This window comes from Echeneis naucrates, chromosome 12, assembly GCF_900963305.1.
Source record: "Echeneis naucrates chromosome 12, fEcheNa1.1, whole genome shotgun sequence".
Taxonomy (NCBI): Eukaryota; Metazoa; Chordata; class Actinopteri; order Carangiformes; family Echeneidae; genus Echeneis; species Echeneis naucrates.
In genome coordinates, this window is record NC_042522.1 from 3,947,341 (window position 1) to 3,970,946 (window position 23,606).

At 41.0% G+C, this 23,606-nt stretch overlaps 3 protein-coding genes across 7 annotated transcripts in view; all 3 read left to right on the top strand.

Moving 5' to 3' along the window:
• Positions 1 to 9,303, top strand: part of scai (suppressor of cancer cell invasion) — a 32,769-nt gene extending 23,466 nt beyond the window's left edge. For all 3 annotated transcript variants that reach the window (XM_029515406.1, XM_029515408.1, XM_029515407.1), the window contains 5 exons: positions 164 to 245; positions 1,531 to 1,603; positions 2,052 to 2,225; positions 2,337 to 2,437; positions 4,648 to 9,303. In XM_029515406.1, coding sequence (XP_029371266.1) covers positions 164 to 245; positions 1,531 to 1,603; positions 2,052 to 2,225; positions 2,337 to 2,437; positions 4,648 to 4,794 — 577 coding nt within the window. In that variant the 3' untranslated portion in view covers positions 4,795 to 9,303. The remainder of the gene's footprint in view (positions 1 to 163; positions 246 to 1,530; positions 1,604 to 2,051; positions 2,226 to 2,336; positions 2,438 to 4,647) is intronic.
• Positions 9,304 to 10,404: 1,101 nt separating this feature from the next.
• odf2a (outer dense fiber of sperm tails 2a) lies at positions 10,405 to 18,911 on the top strand. The gene is made up of 19 exons (XM_029515405.1): positions 10,405 to 10,526; positions 10,974 to 11,090; positions 11,195 to 11,308; positions 11,417 to 11,599; positions 11,941 to 12,128; positions 12,466 to 12,607; positions 12,794 to 12,919; positions 13,582 to 13,656; positions 13,777 to 13,848; positions 13,989 to 14,105; positions 14,301 to 14,486; positions 14,731 to 14,840; positions 15,450 to 15,585; positions 15,738 to 15,848; positions 15,940 to 16,203; positions 16,294 to 16,394; positions 16,628 to 16,790; positions 17,105 to 17,230; positions 17,312 to 18,911. Exons 1-19 carry the CDS (start codon positions 10,524 to 10,526, stop codon positions 17,480 to 17,482), a joined length of 2,505 nt encoding a protein of 834 aa, XP_029371265.1. The 5' UTR covers positions 10,405 to 10,523; the 3' UTR covers positions 17,483 to 18,911.
• A 770-nt stretch (positions 18,912 to 19,681) lies between these two features.
• Positions 19,682 to 23,606, top strand: part of sptan1 (spectrin alpha, non-erythrocytic 1) — a 30,370-nt gene continuing 26,445 nt past the window's right edge. For all 3 annotated transcript variants that reach the window (XM_029515582.1, XM_029515583.1, XM_029515584.1), the window contains exon 1: positions 19,682 to 19,790. The gene's annotated coding sequence lies outside the window, so the exon portion shown is untranslated. The remainder of the gene's footprint in view (positions 19,791 to 23,606) is intronic.

Below are 23,606 nucleotides of genomic sequence, written 5' to 3' on the forward strand. Positions count from 1 at the left end.
CTCTTTAAACTTCATCAGAGAGAAAAGCTAAAGTTCTGCTTTTCATAACTAATGACAAGAAGCATTTCTGCTGCTCACTCTGATGACAAGAAGCTGTAATCATTAGCAATTAATGGCAATAGAGCTGTAGCTTCCTGATGTTTCCTTGTTTGTGTTGTTGCAGCCTTCATCCGGGAGATTTATTCCCTTTCACCAGGAAGCCACTCTTTGTTATTGTGGATTCTTCAAACAGCACTGCTTACAAGGTATGGAAACAGTTCTTCGTCTTCCAAGAAACCATCCACAGTCCAGACCATAAGTTTTGGGACAGTTACTTATTTTGCACCGCAATTCACAACTGACCAAGACATGGTGGCTCCTTTGAGCAGTCAGGACAGGGGAATGTGGATATGAATATATTCAAAATGCCCTGGGTCCAAACCCCAGCCACAATGCAAGTCAGTGATAGGCTCATGTTGATCTCAAGCCTGGATAAATGGGGAGTGTTGCGTCAGGAAGGGCATTCAACATAAAAACTGTAGTCACAGAGCCAACTTGCTGTGGCCGAAGAGAGTGTATTCAGTCACCAGCCACTTTATTATGGTACATCTGCTTAATTGCTTGTTAACACAAATAGCTAATCAGCCAATCATATAGCCACAACTCAAAGCAATTAGACATGTAGACGTGGTCAAGACAACTTCTGAAGTGCAAACCAAGCATCAGTGGAAGAATGGTGCCAGACAGGCTGGTTAGTTTGTGTGGACGAAAATGCCTTGTTGATGTGAGAGGTCAAAGGAGAATGGGCAGACTGCTTCGAGATGTTAGAAAGGCAACTGTAACTCAAATAACTACTCAGAACCAAGGAATGCAGAATACCATGACTGAACGCACAACACCTTGAAGAAGACGGGCTACAGCAGCAGAAGACCACACCGGGTGCCACTCCTGTCAGCTATGAATAGGAAAGTGAGGCTACAATTCGTACAGGCTCACCAAATTTGGACAATAGAAGATTGAAAAAACGTTGCCTGGTCTGATGAGCCTTTCAGCTGCGACATTTTTTCAGCACCTTGTTGAAAGTATGCCACAAAGAATTAAGGCAGTTCTGAAGGCAAAAGGGGGTCCAACCTTTTACTAGCAAGGTGTACTTAATAAAGTGGTGCACATGTGTGTACCACGGCATGGTGGTAGCACTGCTGCCTGGGGCCTTTCTGTGCGGCGTTTGCACATTCTTTCTGTGCCTGTTTGGGTTTCTTCCAGGTAATCCGCTTTCCTCCCACCCTCTGAAGACATCATGTTTTGATTAATTTGTGACTCTAAATTGTCTGTAGGTCTGAGTGTGAGTGGTTGTTTGTTTGCCATTTTTCAAACTGTGTTTTGTCACCCTGTCATAGCATAAACCCAATAAACAGTATACCTTTATTTCACACAGTGTGCAGGTCAGAGCCTGAAGAAGAACAGTTAAAGCTCTCTAAATATTGTGAATGGTGTGATCATAGTGTGAATGTATAATGTTCTAATTAACATGATTCTTTTTTTCTACAACAGAATTTCACAAATCTGTTTGGTCAGCCTCTGGTTTGTCTACTGTCACCTACAGTGTATCCCAAAAGTGTACAAGGTGTGTAACACTCTAAATCAATAACAGTCACAAGACAGAACTGCTGGTTTTTTGCTTGTTTGCAAGAAATTCCCTGAAAAGGCAAAAAGTTACCATGTCTGTGTGTTGGAAAGGAGTTGTAAATGTTAAAATGTTAAACTAGACTCCAAATAGTTAAACTGGACTTTGGTCAAATGCAAAAATTTGTGATAATCATTTTGACCAATAAGCCTGTAAAAAAATCAGAAGGCCATGGCTGGTACTTTAATATCAGATAAATATTTTATCAAGATCCTGTTAATCTCATTTTACAGTTGGTGCTCCATTAAATATTTGGTACATAGTTTTACATGAATGAATGAATGAGCATTAAAAGCATTTGGTTCGGCTCATAAGTCACTACGATTCCTGCGCCTATTTATGTTATGATATGCTCACCTTTGGTATCTCTGACCTGTCCCCTCCTCAGATCAGTGTCAACGTGGGAGTCTCTTCACTCTCTTCCTCTACAGCCCACTTTTGGCTTTCTCCTCCATTTGTGGTTTAAACAATCTGCGGCGAGGTCTATGGGACAGAGCTCAAGAATTTCTGCGCAAAGTCTACCGTGACATTGGGCAGATGATAACTCGGTCACGGACTATAGGTAAGACGTTCACCATGAATTCTGTCACAGCTCTATTGCCAGATTGTTGATCATGTGATGGATCAACCTTTCAGCTCAGGCCTAATGTTGTTTTTAATGATGTCTGTGCAGATCAAGCCTTTTTGCAATTCTTTGGTGACGAGTTCCTTCGACTGCTGCTGATCCGCTTTGTGTTCTGCTCAGCTGCTCTGAGGCTGCATAAACTGTTCCGGGTAAGTCACCGCTGCTGTGGTTGCTATCAGGAAAGAGCCATGTTTATGTAAGGGCCAACAAAACATTGTACAGTGAAGAATGTACAGAGGTGTGTCTGACATCAACAGGTCTGCTCTGGTTTATTCAGAACTAAGGTTGTTGTCTTTTTAATTGCGCATCAATTCAAAATAATGCCCCTGATTTGAGAGACAATAGGTCTGTTGTTATTTTAAGCCCCATCCTTGCTCTGCCTCTGATTGGCTGTGATCCAATATTCCTCTTTTCTGATTGCTGATGGGGAAAAAGGTGGGTGTGAATTCCACAGACTGCCAATAAAGATCAACATAGCCTCTGTTATGTCACCTACAGGATGTAGTGACTCAGTCTGAGACTCCAGCACCAGTTTGCGGCAAACACAGATCCTTTATGTCCTGGAAGTTGTGAGCTGGAGTCTTTATGCATCAGACTTGTTGGTGTACAGCTTATCCCACAGAAGTTGGATTTGATTGAGATCTGGGAGTTTGAAGTCAAGTCAACACATTGAACTGAGAACACTGTCATTAGGAAATACTATTTTCAGGAAGCACTGGACTTGGCCTGACCAATGTTTAGGTCATTGGTACATTTTAAAATAACATTTACATGAACAAAGTACCCAAGGTTTCCCAGCAGAACATTTTCCAAAGTATCACAGAAGTAGTTTAAATTACAGTAGCTCTTAAGTTGTATCAGACCGCGCAGTCTAATCCTTGCTCCTCTCAACCAACAGTGATCCCTAGCCAACCCTTTGGCCTTTGCACTTAACTGCTGGGTAAGATCCTGACCACTTAAAAACCTAAACATCTGCCATTATTAAGGAATCGCTGTGATCTGATGTAACAACCAAAAAGGTGCTTTCTAAAAATTTTTGATGCAGAAAAATGAAAAGAGCAGCATGGCGGCATAGTAGGTACTCCAGTTTCCTCCCATCGTCCAAAGACATCATGTCTGGGCTAATTTGTGACTCTAAATTGTCCGTAGGTCTGAGTGTGAGTGGTTGTTCGTCTTTGTCTTAAGATGAATGAATGAATGAATGAAAAGGGGCTACAACCCAGAAGTGCAGAGGTCTGCTGATGCTTTGGAAGGTATCTAGAAAGAGGAGTGTAAGGCTTGTAGTCAAAACAGGTGCAGAGGCTGCCTGAAGTCTTTCCACACAGTTGGTATCTTGGAGGTTTTAAAACACCCAGGATAGGGGACACCTGCCACAATTAGATACAGAAAAGAAAAATCCTGAAAGTCATAAATTCATGAAAGGCCAACTTCATTGCTGGCGAACCAGCTCAAACTGGAATTTTAAAAAAGAATGGGTTGTGGCCTCAGGTGAAGACAGGAGGGGCCTCGGGGATATATAAGCAGCTGTATCAGCGAAGTTAGTCAGTGTGCATTCCCGCCCTAGCCCAATATGAGCTGGGATTGGCTCCAGCATCCCCTGAGACCTAGAAATGGATGAGCGGTAGAAGATGAATGAATGAATCAAAATGAAAAATTTTGTCAACCCATGTAAAAAGCTGGCGTGGGGCCACGCAGGGCCTTGTGATCCTGTGCGCAGTCACAGTAATGCTCCTTCCGGACACACACACACACTCACTCTTGCACTTCCCTGCACTTGATGCACACATGTCCTAATACCACTTTAGAACATCTATTCTCAGCTCAGTGTATCCCACCATGCATAAGTCTGCTGCTGTATACCAGCTGGTAATGGATGTGTACACTGGCCTGCAGATTATCATCTCGCCACGCTAACTGGTAAGCAGCAGGACATAGATATCCTCCCAGTCATCAGAAAGGTTGCACACACAGGAGATGGTTGTCATTTAATGCTGAAATGGTGAAAAATTACAAAATGGGCACATTATTAAAATGTATATTAAACACTAATGCAGAGATTACGTCAACAGGAAAAAATCAATGCAGATAAACAACAATGGTCAAACATCCCCAAAATACAGATCTCACTTCAAACTAAACATAATCATTGTGCATGGGGAAAAAAACAAGTGAAAGACAAGAGTATTAGAAGTCTTCACTGCAATGTGAAAGAGCTCAATTCCTAAAATGTCCATTTATGTGACCTCAATTATGAAAATTTCTTAAGTGAGAGTTTATAATTGTGCCATCTAGTGAGCAAGATTCTTAAAGCATGTGTGTTGTGATGATGGCGTCAGAGTTTGTGATCTTGTGTTTGCAGGAGTCCCGGAGCTTCCCAGAGTCGTACCCTGAGCTTCCCAAACAGGACACAGTGGAGAGCAACCTTCTACAGAAACATGTCCTGGAGCTGGCCACCATGCTGGATGTGCAGAGCCTTTTCTGGGATGATTCACTGGAAGCCTACTAACATCTTTACAAAAGGGCAAAATGGCACGTGTACATAGAGACTCAGCTGCCCAAGCCCTCAGCTGTCCTGTTTGTTTGTTTGTTTTGTTGTTGTTTATTTATTTATAATTTTTTTTATTTTTTACAAGTTCACGTCCTGCATTTACCTGTAACTTTTGGAAGCAAATGTAGTGCAGCCAGAGAGATTAACAGTCTGTAAATTCCCTTTCAGTGGCTTCCCTTATTATTATATGCGTCACTGAAGATGAGACAATGAGAGGGCAAAAAAAAAACAAAAAACATTCAGCTCTTATCAAACTGCAGCCTGTGACTTTATTGCTCATGTCTGACAGTTGTAAAGATATTAGCAGTGTCGATAGTGTGTTTAGTTTTTAAAAAAGTTATATTTCCCATTGCTTATAAGATTGGAGGTTGTGAGAAGGCAGAGGAGGCTGGTGCAGAGAGATAACAGAGCTTCAGTAAATATTACACACTTGGTTGGAATCTGAAAGATTTTGCTGTAGACGTTAGAACTGGTCTGTGTTGGTTTGCTGTATAACAGCTTCTTTTATAGCAGGCAGACGCACATGAGGTTTGTTCTGTTGCACATTATTCATTCTAAAGATATCACTGCCCTCGTGTCATTCGTGTCAGCAGCCCCTCGTCCACACTTTCAGTTTCATGTGTTGACAGAGGTGGTTGGGTTTGTTTTGTTTTTTTGTTTTCTTGTTTGTTTTTTTTCATAACTGCATGCAAATGTTTAATTAATTTAATCAATTTCATTCTTTTAGTTCCAAAAAAGCCCCCTCACCCACGTGTGAGGACAGAAAGCAGGTTGTAGTCAATGCATGTGCTGCATGGGTCTGTACATTTATTGTTGAGTCGACAATCTAGTAAGCAGAAGTGAGGGTTGGTGTACGCTGCAACTGAAACGAACCAGTACATCTCCGGGACCTCCGGAATGACAGGAGCATCATGCGACCTGTAACCTACATTGGAAAAGTCATCAGTTCACTTCAACCGATCCACTGCTGTTTTGCTGCTTCATCAGTGACTGGACCCACAGAGAGAGAGACCAGGTGGAGCTGAGGGAGGATGAACAAGCAGGAAGTGCTGCTGATACCAGAGGAGACAGAAACCTATGGATTCTTTTCACTTTATTTATTAATTAGCTGTGGGACCATTAACCTAATGTCTCTTCTTCTCTGTTGAGCTGCGTTTGTTCTCTCAAAAATGTTAGCAGCTATTTATATTATCATCCATCCCTCTCTCTTCCAGTCGTATCTGTCTCTCGAAAACACAGACATTTCTATCCTCCTTGTGTAGTCTCTGTTGGTATTCAGTTGTGTCTTGAGTAGGTTTCAGTTGTCTGAATTAGACTGATGCCACAAGTAAATCTTTCATCCTGTCGCAGACCACACCAATTTTTCCCTGAGTGAAGAAGAGACGTGGTCATGTTGGCTGGAACAGTGGCTAAATCCACTGTCTTTGTAACTTTCTTTAGAATTTGACTTTCCATTATGTTTGTAACAGCTGGACACCAAACTGATCGGCAGCAGATTTAGGTCAGTGACCTTGGGACTGAGTTCAGGGTGATGAAGGAACATGTGACCCAGTCCAGCAGTGGAGCTCTGTGGCCCAGAGGAAGATGGTGATTTACAGGCACTCCTGGTTCCTGTCAGAAGGAGACGTTCAGTGATTTTCTGGTCCGTCCCCTGCACTGTCCTTTCAAACCTAACATTTTATCTTCACTTGTGATGAGGATTTTAGAATAACAAAGTAAACTGTTGTAGATAGCGTCCTTTGGTCCAACGCTACTGAGGCTTGTGAGGTATCGTGTGAGTCTACACTTTTCAGAGAGGAAAGAGGAGGGGGTCAGGGTCAATGCAGGAGGTTTCTTCTGGCACCAATGAAGGTGTGGCACAGGGTTGGAGGGGGACAATCACTCATTTTGTGGTGATATTGACTCTGAAACCAGCTCAGTTAACTGCCCTCAACCAAAATGTTGAAGTGATATGAAAGAATCTGAGGCAACTGGATGAGATTAAGATGTTTTAGCTGAGGATATGATGTGATAAATGCTACCCTAGTGATTATTATATTTATTGACATGGTTGGAGAATGTGTACAGATAATGTAAAGCAATGTTTCTCCACGGATGTGTGTTTGGTATTTAGTGTGTCTATAAAGTGCGTAATGACATGAAATTACGGAGGAGCAGCACATTTATTGAGGCCACTTTCTTGTTTGGCCGTGTTTCTAAAGACGTTACATTCCAACTTCCAGATGAAAGAGCAGCAGAGGCAAACAACAGTTTTCTCTATTTCACATCTGTCTGAGACTTTCTTCTATTTTCACTGTAAAATCAGCTTTCACTTTCCCTTGTGTTGACAGTCGTGACAATTAAGATATTGTAGACTTGTACTTTATGAAGTTTAATATTGTTATGATCATGTTTGTTGTGATTTAAGGGGAAAAAAAGACAAATCCCTGTGTGTTATTGTTCCTCATGCCGCCCGTCACCCTGCTCACCTGTAGAAACTCTACACCTGTCACTGCTCCACTTTCTAAAAGCTTCTGCCTGAAATGTGTCACACATTTCGGCTGAGTCCAAACAGTGTTGAGGCAGCAGTAACATGTTGATGAACATGTGTGATAGGACGATGAATCCTGGTGTTTTTACAGCCAGTGGTGCTTTAAGTGCAACACCAGTCATGATTTTTTACTTTCCAAAGGAACCAACAAAACTTTTTTACATGTTTGGGACAGAAGAAAAAGAAAATGTGACGAACTTTATTCATTTGAATTGTTAAATATTGCATGTTGACAAGTTTGTACATTAAGTCTGAAAACCTCATGTTTTTATGTCATAACATATTGTTGTATGGTGTGTTCCCTGAGCTCCGCGAAAAGAGCAAATATTATTGCCTAATGCCAGCCTAAAATAAGCATCAGCTAATGAAAAATAACCACCATCATAATTCTAAATATAGAAAGAATCTAATAAACAACACAACTTTTAGCTTTCTTTCAGACCCTTGCCTGTACTTGTCTTCTCTGGTTCATGTTAAAAATGTTGCTCTGACTTCATTAATTATGTAGCATCAGTGGGACCATTAGTGCACACAAAAGTACCAGTTGAAATTGCGTGTATTATTTTCCAAACAGGATCGTTTGTTCCATAATTGTGCTTGTTTATTATATTTTTATATTTTGATTGTACCCAGCAGCACATGGAGCATGGTGCGACTGCATGAACTGATTCTGTGATGCCAAAAGAAATTCATGTTTCACTTGATTTGATGGGGGTTATCAGAGTAGCCCTTTAAAGGTGCTATTTTTACACTCTGTGAAAAACGTGGTGGGTTTGGCATCAAGCTTCATTCCTATACTCACTAATAGCTGCATCCAGAGGTGGAAGGCAACACAAATCTTTCCTTCTACTGAAGCCAACAGGCTAACAAGCTAGCTCCCGTCACGTCGGTGTCTGATAGCTACTCGCTGTGGCCTCTGAATTGCCTTGAAGACAGAGCTGCTCAGAGGACGTTTTGTGAAGACAATAATGGGTGAAGGCTTTTTCAAATAACAATCACCACAACCTGCTCCTGTATAGGAACCACATTTGGCTGCAGAGAAAACCTACAAATAGCCCCTTTATGTCATGGGAGCTGGCTGGATTGTAGTGATGAATTCTTTGTATACTCAATATCACGATTCAAATGCGATCATTTTGACAGTGTGTTTGAAGTTGATACAACATTTATGGATTATAAAGCCTGATGCAGGGTCAGCACTGACAAGACCAAGATAAAGCTCCTCCCAAAAAACAAAAGCCTTTTCTCTCCTTTCTTTTGCTCACATTGTGTTTACCGTCTAATGACAGGCAGATGGCAAACTGAATGACAGTACAATATTAAGTGTCTCAGGCACAGTGCTCCTTGTCATTGATATTTTAGAATTGACAAAAGATCGAGACCAGTCAGATCGTGTCAGTCTGAATTACAGCTTTGCATTCTTGGGAATCAAATGCCTTTTCCCCATGGTAACGTTTGAAGCCTTGATTAACATGTTGACACTTTCAAGCTGTTTCCATGAGCTAAAATGTATTCAGTTAATATATTTTTGTTTCAGTGCCTCAGTCTGTGTCAATCAGAGGGATTGGATCAACTCAGTGCTCACCTTGCATAATCCACTTGAGCATATTAAATCCCCTTGTCTTTGATATAGATGCATAAGCACAAAGGCCACTGTTTCATATATAAGGGAACCACATCCATGGAGAAGCATGTCTGCCAAATAACTGCCAACTGAACGGTCCCATTTTCCCACCTAGATAAGCAGGGGTCATTTCTATCTTTTTATACTTGTAAAAATGTCTTAAAATTGGGAGCAGCCCTCCTTTATAGCAACATGTGTGACTTGCTTGTGAATTTTAGTTAGAGTCAAACTGTCAAATGCATTTTCAATATTTAAGTTAAAAAATGCACAGATGATTATCTCTGTAAGCAGCATGTTTGTTTAGAATAGAAAGTGCCAAAGACTGTCGTACTGTCACTTTCCCATCTTAACAATGATTGTGATCAATAATTGTATCAGATGGTTTTTTTTTTTCTGTGTTGCCAGATAAAGCCAATAAAAACAAAAGAAGAAAATTTGGCTTCTTATAAAGACCAGTGAGTGCTTTTATTATGCGACTGGGTGGGATGTTTATCTGGGCTGCTTTGATACCATGTCACAAACACGTCAAAGATTTTTGGTGCAGCCTACTTTCACAATCAATTTATATTTATGTTTGTGTGTCTTAGATCAGGGATTCTCACCCCTGTTAACCTTTGTGTACCGATATTTATACATTACACAAGCACATATATAACAATAACACTAGGCTTCATGAGTTGAAGGCACTTTTTCAGATAAATTGCCATGTCAATATTCGACCAGTCCTGTGACTTGTTATTTTTGTGTGGAACATGTGGTTGTTATGGCGTCATGGTGCTCTCTGCCTCCCGGTGGTCACATTAAGGTACAACAACTCTGTTGCAAGTGTGACACATTACTGACACCGTGGGAAACATGAATCTGTTGCTATTGACGCCTGTTCCGGTAATGTGTAACGTACATGTAGTTGGTGGACAGCTGAGCTCCATGACATTGCCTCCTCGATTTCATTTACAGACACTTAGAGCAGTTATGTTCATGTTTTCATAAAAGTTTGAGACCCTGTACGACATTTTTGAAAATGGCACCTTCACAAAAAGACCTTGTTTCGGTAATTTTACTTCCCCCATGTCTGAATAAAAGTATTTGTATCATATCTATTGACAACAACAACAAGAACAATTTGATAAGACAGTAAAGTTAACATCTACCTCCACGAGAGTGGACGTTTCCAAGTTTGTCGTGGCCTTGAACGCATCACACATCAGTCAGAAACTGGACCAAGCTTGGCTGTACTGACACTGCGCATGCTCAGTTGATCTCCAACGGCCAACCGCTCAGCAACCTGTTGTCTAATGTGTTGCTAAGAAACGTGGTCGTGTCGATTCTAGTCCAATCACTAGCGGCGAAAGAGGTCATGTGATTTAAACTGACCAACCGGAGATGCTGAAGCGTCACTGTTGAAGTTTATCTAGGCTGCTTAGCTAACAGGCGCTTTAGGTCAGCATACATATATTTCTCATCCGAAAGCAAACTTCCTTGTGCAAATGAAATGCATTTTTAAGTCTTGACGTGTGTATTTTGGTTTCTCATATGGTAAGAAGGAACATTTGTCAATGTATTGTACGGTGGGTGGCTGGTTAGGATAGGATGCAGCCTTGCTAATAAGCTAAGGCTAATGTCAGTCTCATTGAAACTTCTTGTTAATCTCCGCTTCCTCGGAGTTTATGTTTAGGACGGACAGACTCTCAGTAAACAGTTGGACAGGAATTGGTAGCAGTCATTATTTGTGGGACTTTTAGGAACGTTACTTATATTATTAATGTAAATAAGATATTCGCAATATTCGAACGCAGTGAGATGAAAGAGGTTCAAAATCACTTCGTAAAATCTATAGGTTTTGCATATAAATTAATCTTAAATGTTCTTTCATATAATGTAGCTATTGGGTTTTAATTTCCCAAACACTCCCTTTTCCTCACAGCCTATGTATCTAACTTCACACTACTTCTTACTGGTGTGGCTCCACCCACTTTGTTACAGAGGAAAGCAATGAGAACGCGGTCAAGTTCACCTCCAATTCATGTGCACGTCAACGATGCTACACCGGTCCATGTGCATGTGAAGAGTCACAGGAAGAGTTCCTCCAGAACACCTCAGGTTAGAGAGGGACATTACACACATTGTGACAGTTAGTATCATGTTATTAATTAGTTTCGATCATATACATATCTGACAGGCAACAATGACACTGTGTTTCAAAGGGGAAGACCAAAGAAGACCAAGGAAATCTACGTCCGACTGCCAAGGTCAAAACACAAGTGCCATGGATTCCACCAGGAAAGGTCTCCACACGGGACGCCTCATACAAGTGGGAGGTAACATGTCTGAAAATGAATTGTCACAGATTATCCTTGACTCAACATTGGAAAAGATCTCCTTTAGGCAAAGAGTCATTTGTTACTCTAAATGTTATTCGCATCTAGGGGCCAATGCATCGCCTTGAGATCACACCACCAGTCCCTGGGCCAGAACCCAAACATTCCTACTCTGCGTTGCGATTGTCTGACCTCATGTCAGAGGAGGAAGAGGGTTTACATGGACGAATCAGCCAGTATGAGAGGAAGATAGACAGCTTACTGACTGAAGTCAACTCTCTGAAGAATGAGGTCAGTTTCCTCCTTACGACTGAGAAGACCTGGACTCCTTAAGTAACATACACAGATGAGTGAGCTTTTTTAGTAGAATCTAGTTTTGGGGGTGGGGGGGTTGCTGTTTTTGTGCTTTTTTGTTTTTAAATGTGTATCCTTGAAGAAGTGCCTGAAAAAATACTCATAATCACAAGAATCACAAGATAAAGATAAAGAGCATTGATCAGATTCATTTAGAAATGTAAATCCTGCCAGCTTCAAGAATTGTTTCCTACTTCCCAACATAATTTAGTTTAACCCCATTAACATATCTTCTGTACATCTGTCAGAATGTGTACATCTGTAATACTTATGTGCAGGTGGAGCTGCGTAAAAAGGAGCAGCTGCTGGAGCGCCAGTCAGAGCGACTTAGCGTCTCCCAGCGGTTGATCGCAGAGCAGGAGGAGGAACTAGCTGAGGTCACCAAAGAGCTGGAGGAGACTGAGAGGGAGAACACACGACTACGACAGTCCATGGAGAAGATGCTGAAAGAGACCGACCACAGCAGGCAGGCTATGCACTAAACACAGGCGCAGTGTGTGTGATGAAACATTTTGACTGTGCTGAAGGTGAGAGGAAGTATTTTCACAAGTTGAAGGAACCTAAAACCTGTACAACACTACTCTTTAAGACAGACTCAAGGGCAGAAATTTTGAATTTCAGCCTTGTTTTTGGTCTTGGTCACCAATTCTCTGAGCCATTCTGACTTGAAGTTTTTGGACTTTTATGCCTTGGATGCAGAAACAAATAAGAGTCATGGGTAAATACAGGGTTAATATGTTGACAGCTGTCTCCCCAGTTATATTAGTAGAATCACTACATCATTTCATCACTTCTACTTACAGACTAGATGGAGACAGCGTGCAGCCAGACAAAGATGCTTTCCTCAAGAAGCTGATGGAGGCTGAAGTCGACGGAACTGCAGCTGCAGAGGAAGTCTCAGCTCTGCGAGACTCTGTTTTTAAACTCTGCAGTACCAATGTCAGTGTAAGTATTACCCCAGTGTAGGGGCCAGCATGCTTGATCAACCTGGAAATAAATGTTTTCTGACATCATGGGACTCTCTGGAGAACGTTGAGCATGTTTAACTTTCAGAAAAGCCATAATTCATGTCAGTATTGTTTTATAACAATATTTTTGTGCTATTCTCTGTCTCCTCTGCTGTTGCTTCAGAGACTGTCTGGCTCAGAGTCCTTGGCCTTGGCCCATCAGAAGGAGCTCTTGCTACAGAAATTGGAAACATTTGAGGCCACAAACCGAACTCTGCGGCACCTCCTCAGGGAGCAACATGGGTCCCAGGTAGTTTCTCAACTGTACTGTCTATCTGTATCTCTATCTATCTGTTACACAATTTGTGTGTGTACATCAGAAATGGTAAACGCTTTAGAAGTTAAATGTTTTACTTGCTAGAAAAATTACCCTAAATTCTGATGATCAGTTGTAGAAGAGTCAATAATCAATGGACTGAATCTGCTATTGTGTGATTTTGTATCATGATGTTAATAACAAGAATATGGTGTGGTGTGTGTGTATCAAGTGTGTTTCACTGTTAATATGAGAGGTTATCATATTATGTGTCTGTGTGTGAGATCCTGGGTTCACTGGTTTATGTTGTGTGTGTCATGGTGAAATGAAGATAATGAAATCAAAATAGTATAATCATCATAAAATTATATAATAATGATTTCTATTATATTATCTCAATGTAAAAGTGATATACATTACAATAGAAATGTGATAATACAAACCTTTTGTGAAATAGTTACTAATTGTATTAACATATTTTATAGAATGTAATATCATCAATGTAATATATAATACATATTCTTCTATTATATGGTAGTAATAATTATAAATTATTATGGTTACATTAAATAGTGATGACTGGCAGGGTCTGGCCCCCCACCACCTTCAACAGCAAATGCATTTTGGAGAGACAAACAGTTGTTGTTCTTGAGCAGATGGAGTCTGTGCGCCTGTTGGAGCAGAAGGACACATTACTCAAAAGACTTGCAGACACAGAGGCAGAAAATGCTGTGAGTTTAACAAAAGACTGTAATGTTCACATTTTAAAGAGCTGAAATTTTTTGACTGTTCTTTTTTCCCATGTGGTACAGAAATAAAGCCGAAATAAAGTCTCACTTTTGCTTTCAAAGCATCTTGTGGTGAAACTTCAAGAGAAAGAGAAAGAGATCAATCAACTGTCCAGGCTTTTAGCTACTGAGAAGGTACTTAGAGCACAACCACCAGTCTTTGTGAGGTTTTTATTTAGGAGATGTCTCTTCAGTCTCTTCATTTCCATTCAGCTGAGTGTAAGAGGAACGGCACTTCTACTAATGTATATTCCCCTGTGTTGGGGATTTTACAGGACAATGCTAAGAGCACAGCTGATCTGTCCAAAACTCTGGAGTCAACAAGAGCTCATCTCCAAGGCCAGCTCCGTACCAAAGAGGCTGAGAACAACCGGCTCACTGTGCAGATTAAGGTTTGTCATGGGATCTTGATGTTTGTCTTACTAGTGTCTAACATCGTCTGTAATTGTCTGTGGTTTGAATAAATGAAGTTTGTGCATTTTTGTAACCAAGGTCACTGCAGTCATAATAACTGCTGTCTACTGATTTTTGCAAAGAAAGCACACAGTGAACTCAGCAGTAATCTCTACTTCTCTATGTTGGTCCAGAACCTGGAGCGTGCAGCCAATCAGCAAAAGGCAGAGATGGCGCATCTGAGGGAGCAGCAGACAAGTCTGAAGCAGGAGGCCAGTGCAGACAGAGAGGCTCTGAAACGAGCCTCACGAGCCCAGAAACAGCGAGCGGAGCGCAGTGAGGTCACTGCAGGACAGCTGAGTGTCCAACTGATGGACATGGTAGGAACGCAGTCTAGAGCAGACCTGGGCATTGTAAGGCCTGCATAATGATTCTTTCCAGTCCATGAGGTCAAGGACCAACTGCATGATTTTACTTATGAGGCCAAAGTTTATCCTCATAAGGCTACAGGTTAGCCCTTAGGTTTAACACCCACCCACCACCACCACACGCAAACACACACACACCCAGACATACCTCATTATATGTCTGTAACACAGTCACTTTTTTTACTTAATCTAACAGGAGAAGCAGGTGGCAGATGCACTGTCAGCGGCCGAGACCTGGGAAAGCCGTCACGCACAGGAGGTGACCAACAAAAATAAACTGGAGCTTGAACTATCGCTGTTGAACAGGTATCTCTTAAGTGCCTCTCTTTATTGATAATTGGAGCAACAGCAACCTTTTTTCCATGTTTAATTTTTTTTTTTTTTAAATCTGTGATTTTCTATTTTTAAATTTGGCCACTAGCTCCTATTCATAAATGATAACGGCGTTTGAGCTCTTTTTCCATTCTTTGGCATTAAAGCAGCATTGTTGTCTTTGTTGTTGTGTATTTCTGTGACAAATATAGGAGTAGTCAATGTTAAAGGCTGTGGTCCGTTAAAATTGATCATTTTATAGAAATCTTTTGAGTGCTAACCATCTGCAAATGTGCAGTTATTAAAATTAATACATTTGTAAGTAACTTGACTTAATTATGAAAGGGATGTCCGTTTTGCTGAAGCTGCTACCCCCGCAACCCGACCCCAGATAAGCAGATGAGGATGGATGGATGGGTGTCTATTTTACACCTAAATATGTGTGCATGCCCTGCTAGTGTATAAAGCATGAAGTTAGCATCTAAAAAGTAACTTGAACCCCAAAAATGTACCAATCAGTGAAATGCTGCAGGTAGTTGTGCATCATCACTCTGCCATTTGGGATGAAAATATGATGACGCATCATGTCATGTGATATAACAGCCGAATAGCAGAACTGACAGAGCAGCTGCAGAACACAGAGCAGAAAGGCAGACTGGAGAGGGAAGCTCTGCTGGATCACCTGCATGGATTGACCACAGACAGTACTGCTGCCAAACTGGAGAACCAGACACTCAAGGTGAAACAAGCCAGACACATTCATTATTATTAACCTGAAGATGCCACGGTCAGAATTTTTACATATCTGTTATTAGATTAGAAGAATGGACTTTCCATTTAATTGCAATAATAATTGATGACAAATCATGCAAACTGGTGTGTTTCTATCAGGCCACAGTGTGTACAGTAGATGAGAAGCTGGCCATGTCTCAGTCAGAACTTCAGCAGGTCAGAGCTTCCATCAAGCAATATGAAAGTCTGGTGGACAGCTACAAGATTCAGGTTTCTAAAGCTCACTGTACAGCATTGCACAAAACCGTGGACACGGTTAATGACCATAAAGAGTCTGAACCTAAATTTTCCCTTTGTCCAGATTGGGAAAACAAGGGCAGAGGCAGATGAGTACACTGCTCGTCTGGCTCAGGCAGAGTGTGAGGCCCAGGCCACGCGAGGAAAGCTGGAAATGGAAATTGAGGAGGTGCGCAGGGAAATGCTGGGGCGGCTGGCTGAGCTGGAGCCTCTCCCTGAAGCCTTACGACAGTCTGAACTACAACTCCAGGAGGCTCAAGACAGGGAGCGCAGCCAGGAGAGACGTAGCATGGAGCTCAGCACAACTCTGGCTGATCTCCGCATGAAGGTTGGAATATTTCAGTGGCTGTATGCCAGTTCAAAGCCAGGTCCCAAAACAAGTTCAAGCGAGTCACATGCTTGTCTTTGCTCATGTCAGGTGGAGACCCAGGGCAGCCAAATAGAGCTGTTCAGACAGAAAAACAAAGTGCTGCTGGAGGAGAACAGACAACTTCAGCAGCGGGTGGAGAGTCTGGAAAGGTCAGTCTCTTCCTCTGTATTAAACTGCTGACTCTTTTCATCAAATTGTACCAAATAATAATTCAAGTGGCTACATTAGTCTTTAGATGTTTTCTGTGCAGACAGCTATCAATAGTGCACTGTGATGCTGAAGAAAACAACCAAACATGACTGTCATCAAAGCTACTCCTTTGCTAACTGCTTTGCAAAGCTAACTCCTTATTTTAACTGCTCATTGTTGTGTTATCTGACAGAAAACTGGAAGATGCTGTCAGTCAGAACAGCGACCTGCTGGTGGTCATTGCCAAACGTGAAGACACCATCCACAGCAACCAGCTTCGTCTGGAGGAGAAGACCAGGGAATGTTCCCTGCTGAGTCAGAAGCTGGAAGAGGCTCTAGATGATGCTCGACAACAGGTCTGAACGTGACAGCAGCAGGCGTATCTATGTCTGCATATCTTTATATTCATATTGTTGAGTTGCTGAGCAGCATGGCTGCATAGTGGTTAGCATTGTTGCCCCACAACAAGAAGGTCAAGGTTTCTGTTCCCGGCCTGGGGCCTTTCTGTGCAGACTTGCCATGTTCTCCCTGTATCTTCGTGCGTATCCTCCGCGTACTCCAGTTTCCTCCCACTGTCCAAAGACATCATGCACACAATAAATGAGTTGCATACTAATTTTGCCCCACCGTGACTTATTAATCAAGTTCAGTGTGTTGTGTTTATCACCAGATGTCAGAGAACAGAGAACGAGCTGCAGCTAAAGAACGCTTCACTCAGGCCAAGATCCTGGACTTGGAGACCCAACTAAGTAGGAGCACCACAGAAATCAACCAACTGAAACGAAACAAAGAGGAGGTAAAGGCCTCCATTAAAAGTTCAACAAGAGTCTGTATGAAATGTCAGCAAGTGTCTGAGAAGTGTATATGTGATACTCAGGTGGAGCGACGATACCAGAGCCGATTGCAGGATATGAAGGATCGTCTAGAGCAGTCGGACAGCACCAACCGAAGTCTGCAGAACTATGTCCAGTTTCTTAAAGCCTCCTACACCAATGTGTTTGGAGATTTGGCCCTCAGCAGCTCCCTGCGGGACCCCTCACCCATCTGACAGCCCTTTAAGAACAGTATTGTTGCTGTTGGTCTGCCAAAAGGAGCAGAAGGATGTGAGGAGAACAGTGTCTGACTGTTGCTTCTTAGATACCAGTAAAGAGCAATGGCAGCTATGGGGCTTTTACAATATAATACTGTTGCCTGTTAAGATTTTTCTGAACAGATTTGGTAGAAAACAAGATTGTGCATTACATTTTAATACAGAATCGTCTGTAAGATTAAGGCCCTTAAATGTAGGGTTTAAATGTCTCTAATAAATCAAAGAGGAAGAGGACAGTCAGAAGCCTCACTGAGACATTAAATAAAAATGAGACAAAGCATTTACCGGAGATCTTAAAAACTCCGAGTCCAACGTGCTGATTTTTACCAGGTGCTTTAATCCACTGCATCCATTCCTACTGTTACAAAAGGTCAAACAGAGTTAAGTTTAAAGTAAATACAGCTCCCCTCTTATGAGTTTAGAGTAATAGCAATGAGATGGTTCACAATCTATGAAGTATATATATTATGACATTGATGTGATAGATTAGTGGGGTGGTAACAATGTGCAAACAGTGAACTGTGTGTGGTCAGCACCTCCTATTTGATCTGAAATAAGTACACAAAAACTATGCAAAACTGGGACACAGAAAAAAGGCTGCTGAAGCTCAAAGAAGAGAGCAGTGTTTGCTCTTTAAGATATTTCAGGTTAACTCCAATCGCGCCCCCCAGCAAACGGTCTCATTTTCACTGACGCAAATATTTTTTTACTGGTTACCTTTGACAGTGCCTTACAGCATTTCAGACTGAATGCATAGAAATGTATGATTGGACATTGAAGTGAAGTTTGTATTTCATGAGCCAAAAACACATCTTCTTTCACTTCACAAGTGATGATAAACATTTATATATACCAGCATTAAAGTGCAAGGGGTATTTGTACTGCTATTTATAAGATCTGTTATTGTTTTTGTCATCTGTAAAACAAACATAATGTGTTTAAATGTGTGACTGGAAACACTGGTGCTATCATTGTCTGAAAGAAAGCGTGACTTGGTTTAAACACACAGTCAGTACAATCTATAGCTGTTAACATATGATTAACTGGTTTTTAATAACTGAATCATCTACAGTACACTTATAACATCAAGACAGATATATGCAACCTCAACAACTGAAAATTCATGGTCTACATGGTTTTTCCCCCCAATTCTTAATGGTGTGTGTGTAATATAAACAGGAAACAAGTGTAACTACATGGATATAGAATAGTGGCTGTGTCTCTGTTTGTCATTAAACGTATCTGTCAATCAGAAATTCACACCTCACTGAGGTTATTGTGGCTGTCATATTCTCCTATAGAAGCTGTTGTGTTATTTCCAGCTTCATTAGCAAATAGTGTATTTCATTTTAGGAATACTGGCCCATAAAGCCTTAAGAGCTACAGCATATTCAACATAACATAGAAGTGTGGTCTCGAAATATATACAGGCTTAGGTCACATTATAACATGAATGAAAGCAATCCTTCTTCTTCCAACGTGTAATAGCCAGAGATTTAGATAGAAAGGCTGCTGAGTTCTCACAGGTATCCCTTATAAACAGAGACATTATGTACAGACTGAAATGTTTTTTTCATGTGGTTGAACACAGTCTTTATTCCTTAGTGTTACAGATTATTATTAGAAGTCGTATTAGAGTTGATCTGCAGTCTTTCTGCATCTCCTCTGTGGCCTGAGCCTGCAGGAACGAAGCACATGATTATACTATGCACCAGAACAGTGTATTCCTGTAATGACAGGAACAGATTGTATGTCAGAACATATGCTTTTAATCTGAATGTTTTGATAGTGCAAGTTGAACATGGTTGAGATGACTCACCATATATATATATATATATATATATATATATATATATATATCACCACAAGAGATCATCTGCATCTTTGACTATTAGATTTTGAAAGATGGCTTGCTTTCATTCAAATATATCTTACCCCATTGATTCATTTGTTATTCGATAGATAAATGTATTTAGTGCTTTTCCCCTGCCCTTATGTTGTTTACCTGTATCAATTTTTGTTCTGTCAGACTTAGATCTCTTCAAAGAAATAAAAAATATAAAAACTATTAATAACTAATTAAGTTAAACTGTTAAATTGTTTCGTCTCCTTTCGGTGTTTATCGGTTATTTCCGTGCAGCTGCAGTGGTGACGTCACGTTAGAAAAAAAGAAAAAAAAAAGCCGTCCTAAGAGCTTCCTCTCATCCCTCGTCGTCGATCTGCCTGGATAAGTACCACTCCTTAAGCTCTTTAAAAACACACCGAGGTACGAAAATTGCTCACACCTGTATTGATATATATGGTATTTATTGTTAGGTTTTATTCGTTTAATGCAGACGGTGTTTTTCTCTGATCGTTCTGTTTTTTTTGCTCCCTGCTAGCTTAACGTTAGCTAACTGCAGCCACTCCTATTGTCGAACCATAAATACACCGATGTCGCTAACATGCATGCAGATAACAACTGGGACGACGCATCCATTTTCCTCCAAAACGTAAAGCCTCTGACTGTAGAGATAAAAAGTAAATGTTAACCTTAGCGTCCCTACCAAATGACGTTAGCTTGATCGACACTCGTTGACCTGCGTTGCATTGAAAAAAAAAAAATCATCAAAACACTCGTAGGTCGATATCAAGATGTCAACCCCACCCTCGTCCCCCCGTGGATTGTAGCATATAGCATAATATGTAATGATAAATAAAACATGTTGGCGTTATCAGGCTGCCTCCAGCTGCTGTCTGCTAGCGGTTAAATTTGCATAAACGTTAATCACATCTGATTTCATCCGTATGTTTAACGGTACTCCCTCTGAAGTCTGTACAAGGCGTGCCGGTGAAACTACAAGCACTATGAAGTCGACTGAACACGGACCATGGCGGAGAGGGAGCCGCCCAGTGCAGTCGAATACCTTTGGCCATATGGCCCCAGCTGTTCGTCCTCTTCTTACCCCGCACGTATCCAAAACCAGGGCGGGGTTACCGTGAATAATTCACACCAACAATGTGCTGGATTGTTATCAAATGCTTGGTAAATTTAGTTAAATGTATTGTCATGAGTGCCATTACATGTCCTGAAGGAGTTGTACAGGCCCATGAACCGGCCATGGTGTGTTCAACAAAGCCCGACTCTGTACAGTTCAAAGTGTAGTTGGGAGTAAAAGTAGTGTGTCACCTCTGCTGCTGTCCGTCCCAGCAAATGGGTTTGACAGGGTGGTGCCAAGTGCCTCAAATACCAACCGCCCCCCACTTGGTGAATTTTCCCTAACCCTCAATAAAGTTATATCATTCTATTTATCTATCTATCTACTACCAAGAGGAATTTAGACTGAAGGCTTCAACATACTGAATCAAAGCCTTTGTAAGGAAAGACAATCACAGTTTCTGTTAGGTGTCACTATTAACCACGCAGACAGTTTAAGAGATTTAAAGCTCAAAATCAAGGGTTTGATAATGTCAATGCCATTGACATGATTAGTCAAATTACACAAATTAGTCTCTTTCTTTACCTGTAGATGGAATTTCTCAGTGGGATGTTTGTTTTGTCTAAATTTGGCTGCGTGTTTTGCATACCAATGCCAGAGCCTATGCTTTTGAATTTTGCCATTTCACTGTCAGTGAAAGGAGGCAGTTTACAATTCTAGATTTGCCTGCCCATTTAGTCACTGGTCCCAATTATTTTTTTCTGTTCCTACATTTATATATTTATGTATAATTGTCTTGCAATTCATTCCACCATTATAGTCATTTGAATGAAAGAAGGTCCCAGCCAGTCATTTGTAGAACAGCCCAAATAGGGGAGCTGTACAGGTAGCACGTTCTTTGCCACCCTTTGCTAGTAATGTGGCTTGCATTTTGTTGAATACTGTAGTCTGAACAGATACCACTGCCATAAAGAAACATGAAGGTGAAATGGGAGGCTTTAACACCTAAAATACCTCCCAAATATTTCCAAAACAAATTAATCACGCTCCACCCTGCCTCATTTCAATTACACTACCCCACTTGTATAGGTGTTATTCCAGTATTTGGGGGAATACTTAGACTGAGGCTTCATGTGAAGTACATAATTTTTCTGGGGTTGCAGATGTTATACCAATCCCAACATTTAGTTCAGTGCATTATGCACATGGTCAGGTTATACAGTGTCACCACTGCAGCCATTCGTAATGGAAAATATGATTGCTATTGCTATGACTGATAACCAATACAATTTGAATGCGGCTGGATGAAAACTGATGTATGCTATTTCTCCTAAATCGAATCTCCATCTTTGCAACCAGTGGATTGTATTTTTTTTTTTTCCATTGTAACTGTACTGTAGCATGACCCCAATAGAAAATAGGCCTTCTCATTTCTAGGCTGTTAGATCTGGTGTGATTGTCATTTTCCTGTGAGCATGAACTATATACACTGATCCTTTCATCGTTGCAGAGATCGTTGAAACCCTATCTTTATAAACATCCTGTGAATTCCCTCTCTTATTCTGAATGCTAATAGTGATCAATAATGTGTCCTCTAGTCAGCCCACACAGACATGCATGTCACCTTTTACTAAAACCAACCTTAAGGTAACAATATTTCTGAAGCTAATGTGTGCCTTTGTGTGTGCTATTGTGTGTTTTTGTTTGTACAAGTAGAAAATTCGAGAGACTTGTAGGCCAGTGTTGATGTTATTTTGCTGAGTTAAGGGATGGGAGCAAGCTGGAGGGAGGGATGGGTGGTGCGGAGAGCAGACGCATGGGTTGGGCTACATCTTGGCTTGCTCTTTTGTACAGCGTAGTCACTGCAGGTGCATTGCGTCTGTGCTGCTGTAGATGAGACTTTGCTTCCTCAATCACGGTCAGATTGTTGAGGAGGTAGCTGAAGACAGTGCACACTGCTGCAGACTATGACTTCACCACAGATGTAGCCCTCTGATCAGACGTAATACAAGAAAACCTGAGGCTTCACACCAGCGATAGCTCAGGTGGGAGGTTTGGCTTTGCGTTATTTTTCTTACTGTCTATCAGCTCAGATCTGTCATTAGAAATCTGTGATGGCTGGTTTAAGTTGAATGTGATGATTTTGTGAGTTAGGTAGTGATCTGAATTGTGCATGTATTTGTCTTTGTTGACATCCCAGGATGAGTCTGTTTCATGCTCTGTGTGGAATAATGGGCATGGGCTGAGCTTTACTGCATGGCTTATATTGATGCAGTGATTTTTGCATGAAAATGAACTGTGGTCTTATCTTGAAGTGATAAATTTCTTAACAGTTGAAGTTTGCTGATTAAAGCTACAATCCTTCTTCTCACCGATTATAGTGAAGTCATGTCACACATTGGTCGTATAGGACTATAGAATAGTTTTAGTTTGAGGAAAAGGAAGAGACTTGCTGTTTCTGTTATGTCATTGTCCTCATCCTCTCTCATCCATCAGGGATATAGGTTTTCCTAATCTCACGAGACTCACCCATTTCCTGTTAATTCCGCTAGCTTTCATCCACCCTGCATGGCGTCAGTATGACCTCTATTCATAACAGATTAATCACCATAGTAACTGGGAGTTGTGTGAATGACTTCATAAAACTTGGGAATTTTGATTATAGCAGAGAGCTTCCGTGTCAGTCTGCTGGGATGATAATGTGGGTTTTATGTGTGGGTGTAGCAACACTCAGGGGTCTTTTACGCAATCCGCACACAGCTCTCTGTTTAAAAAGACAGAGTCATCCTCTTAAAGCACCTCTATACTTCTTCAATAGGCAGCTCGGTCAAGAACGTGAGGTTTCAGCTCAGGATGTAGTTTATTTATATCTGTATATATTCCTCTAAACATTTACTGACCTCATCTTTACATACAAGCTTTAAAACATTAAACAGAAGTTTTAAACCAAACAATTTCTTTGAAGAAAAACAATATGGTAAATTTTTTTTATTTACAATAATGTCAAAGTATAGTTAAATCAGTAAAGCCATTATGAAATTGGATCCCGCAAAAAGCCATTTTAGTGTGCCTCCCATTTCCCCAAGTCTTTGTCATAGCCTAAAGAAACTTTTTTTTGTTGTTGTTTTTGTTTTTTTCCTGTGTGGATTATGTTGTAATAATGG

Bases quoted from the DNA above. Each gene is read 5' to 3' on its own strand.
- odf2a (XM_029515405.1), top strand. The intron at 13,849-13,988 runs GTACTTAGAGCA...GGGATTTTACAG, and splicing joins GGCTTTTAGCTACTGAGAAG to GACAATGCTAAGAGCACAGC. The intron at 16,395-16,627 runs GTCAGTCTCTTC...GTTATCTGACAG, and splicing joins CGGGTGGAGAGTCTGGAAAG to AAAACTGGAAGATGCTGTCA.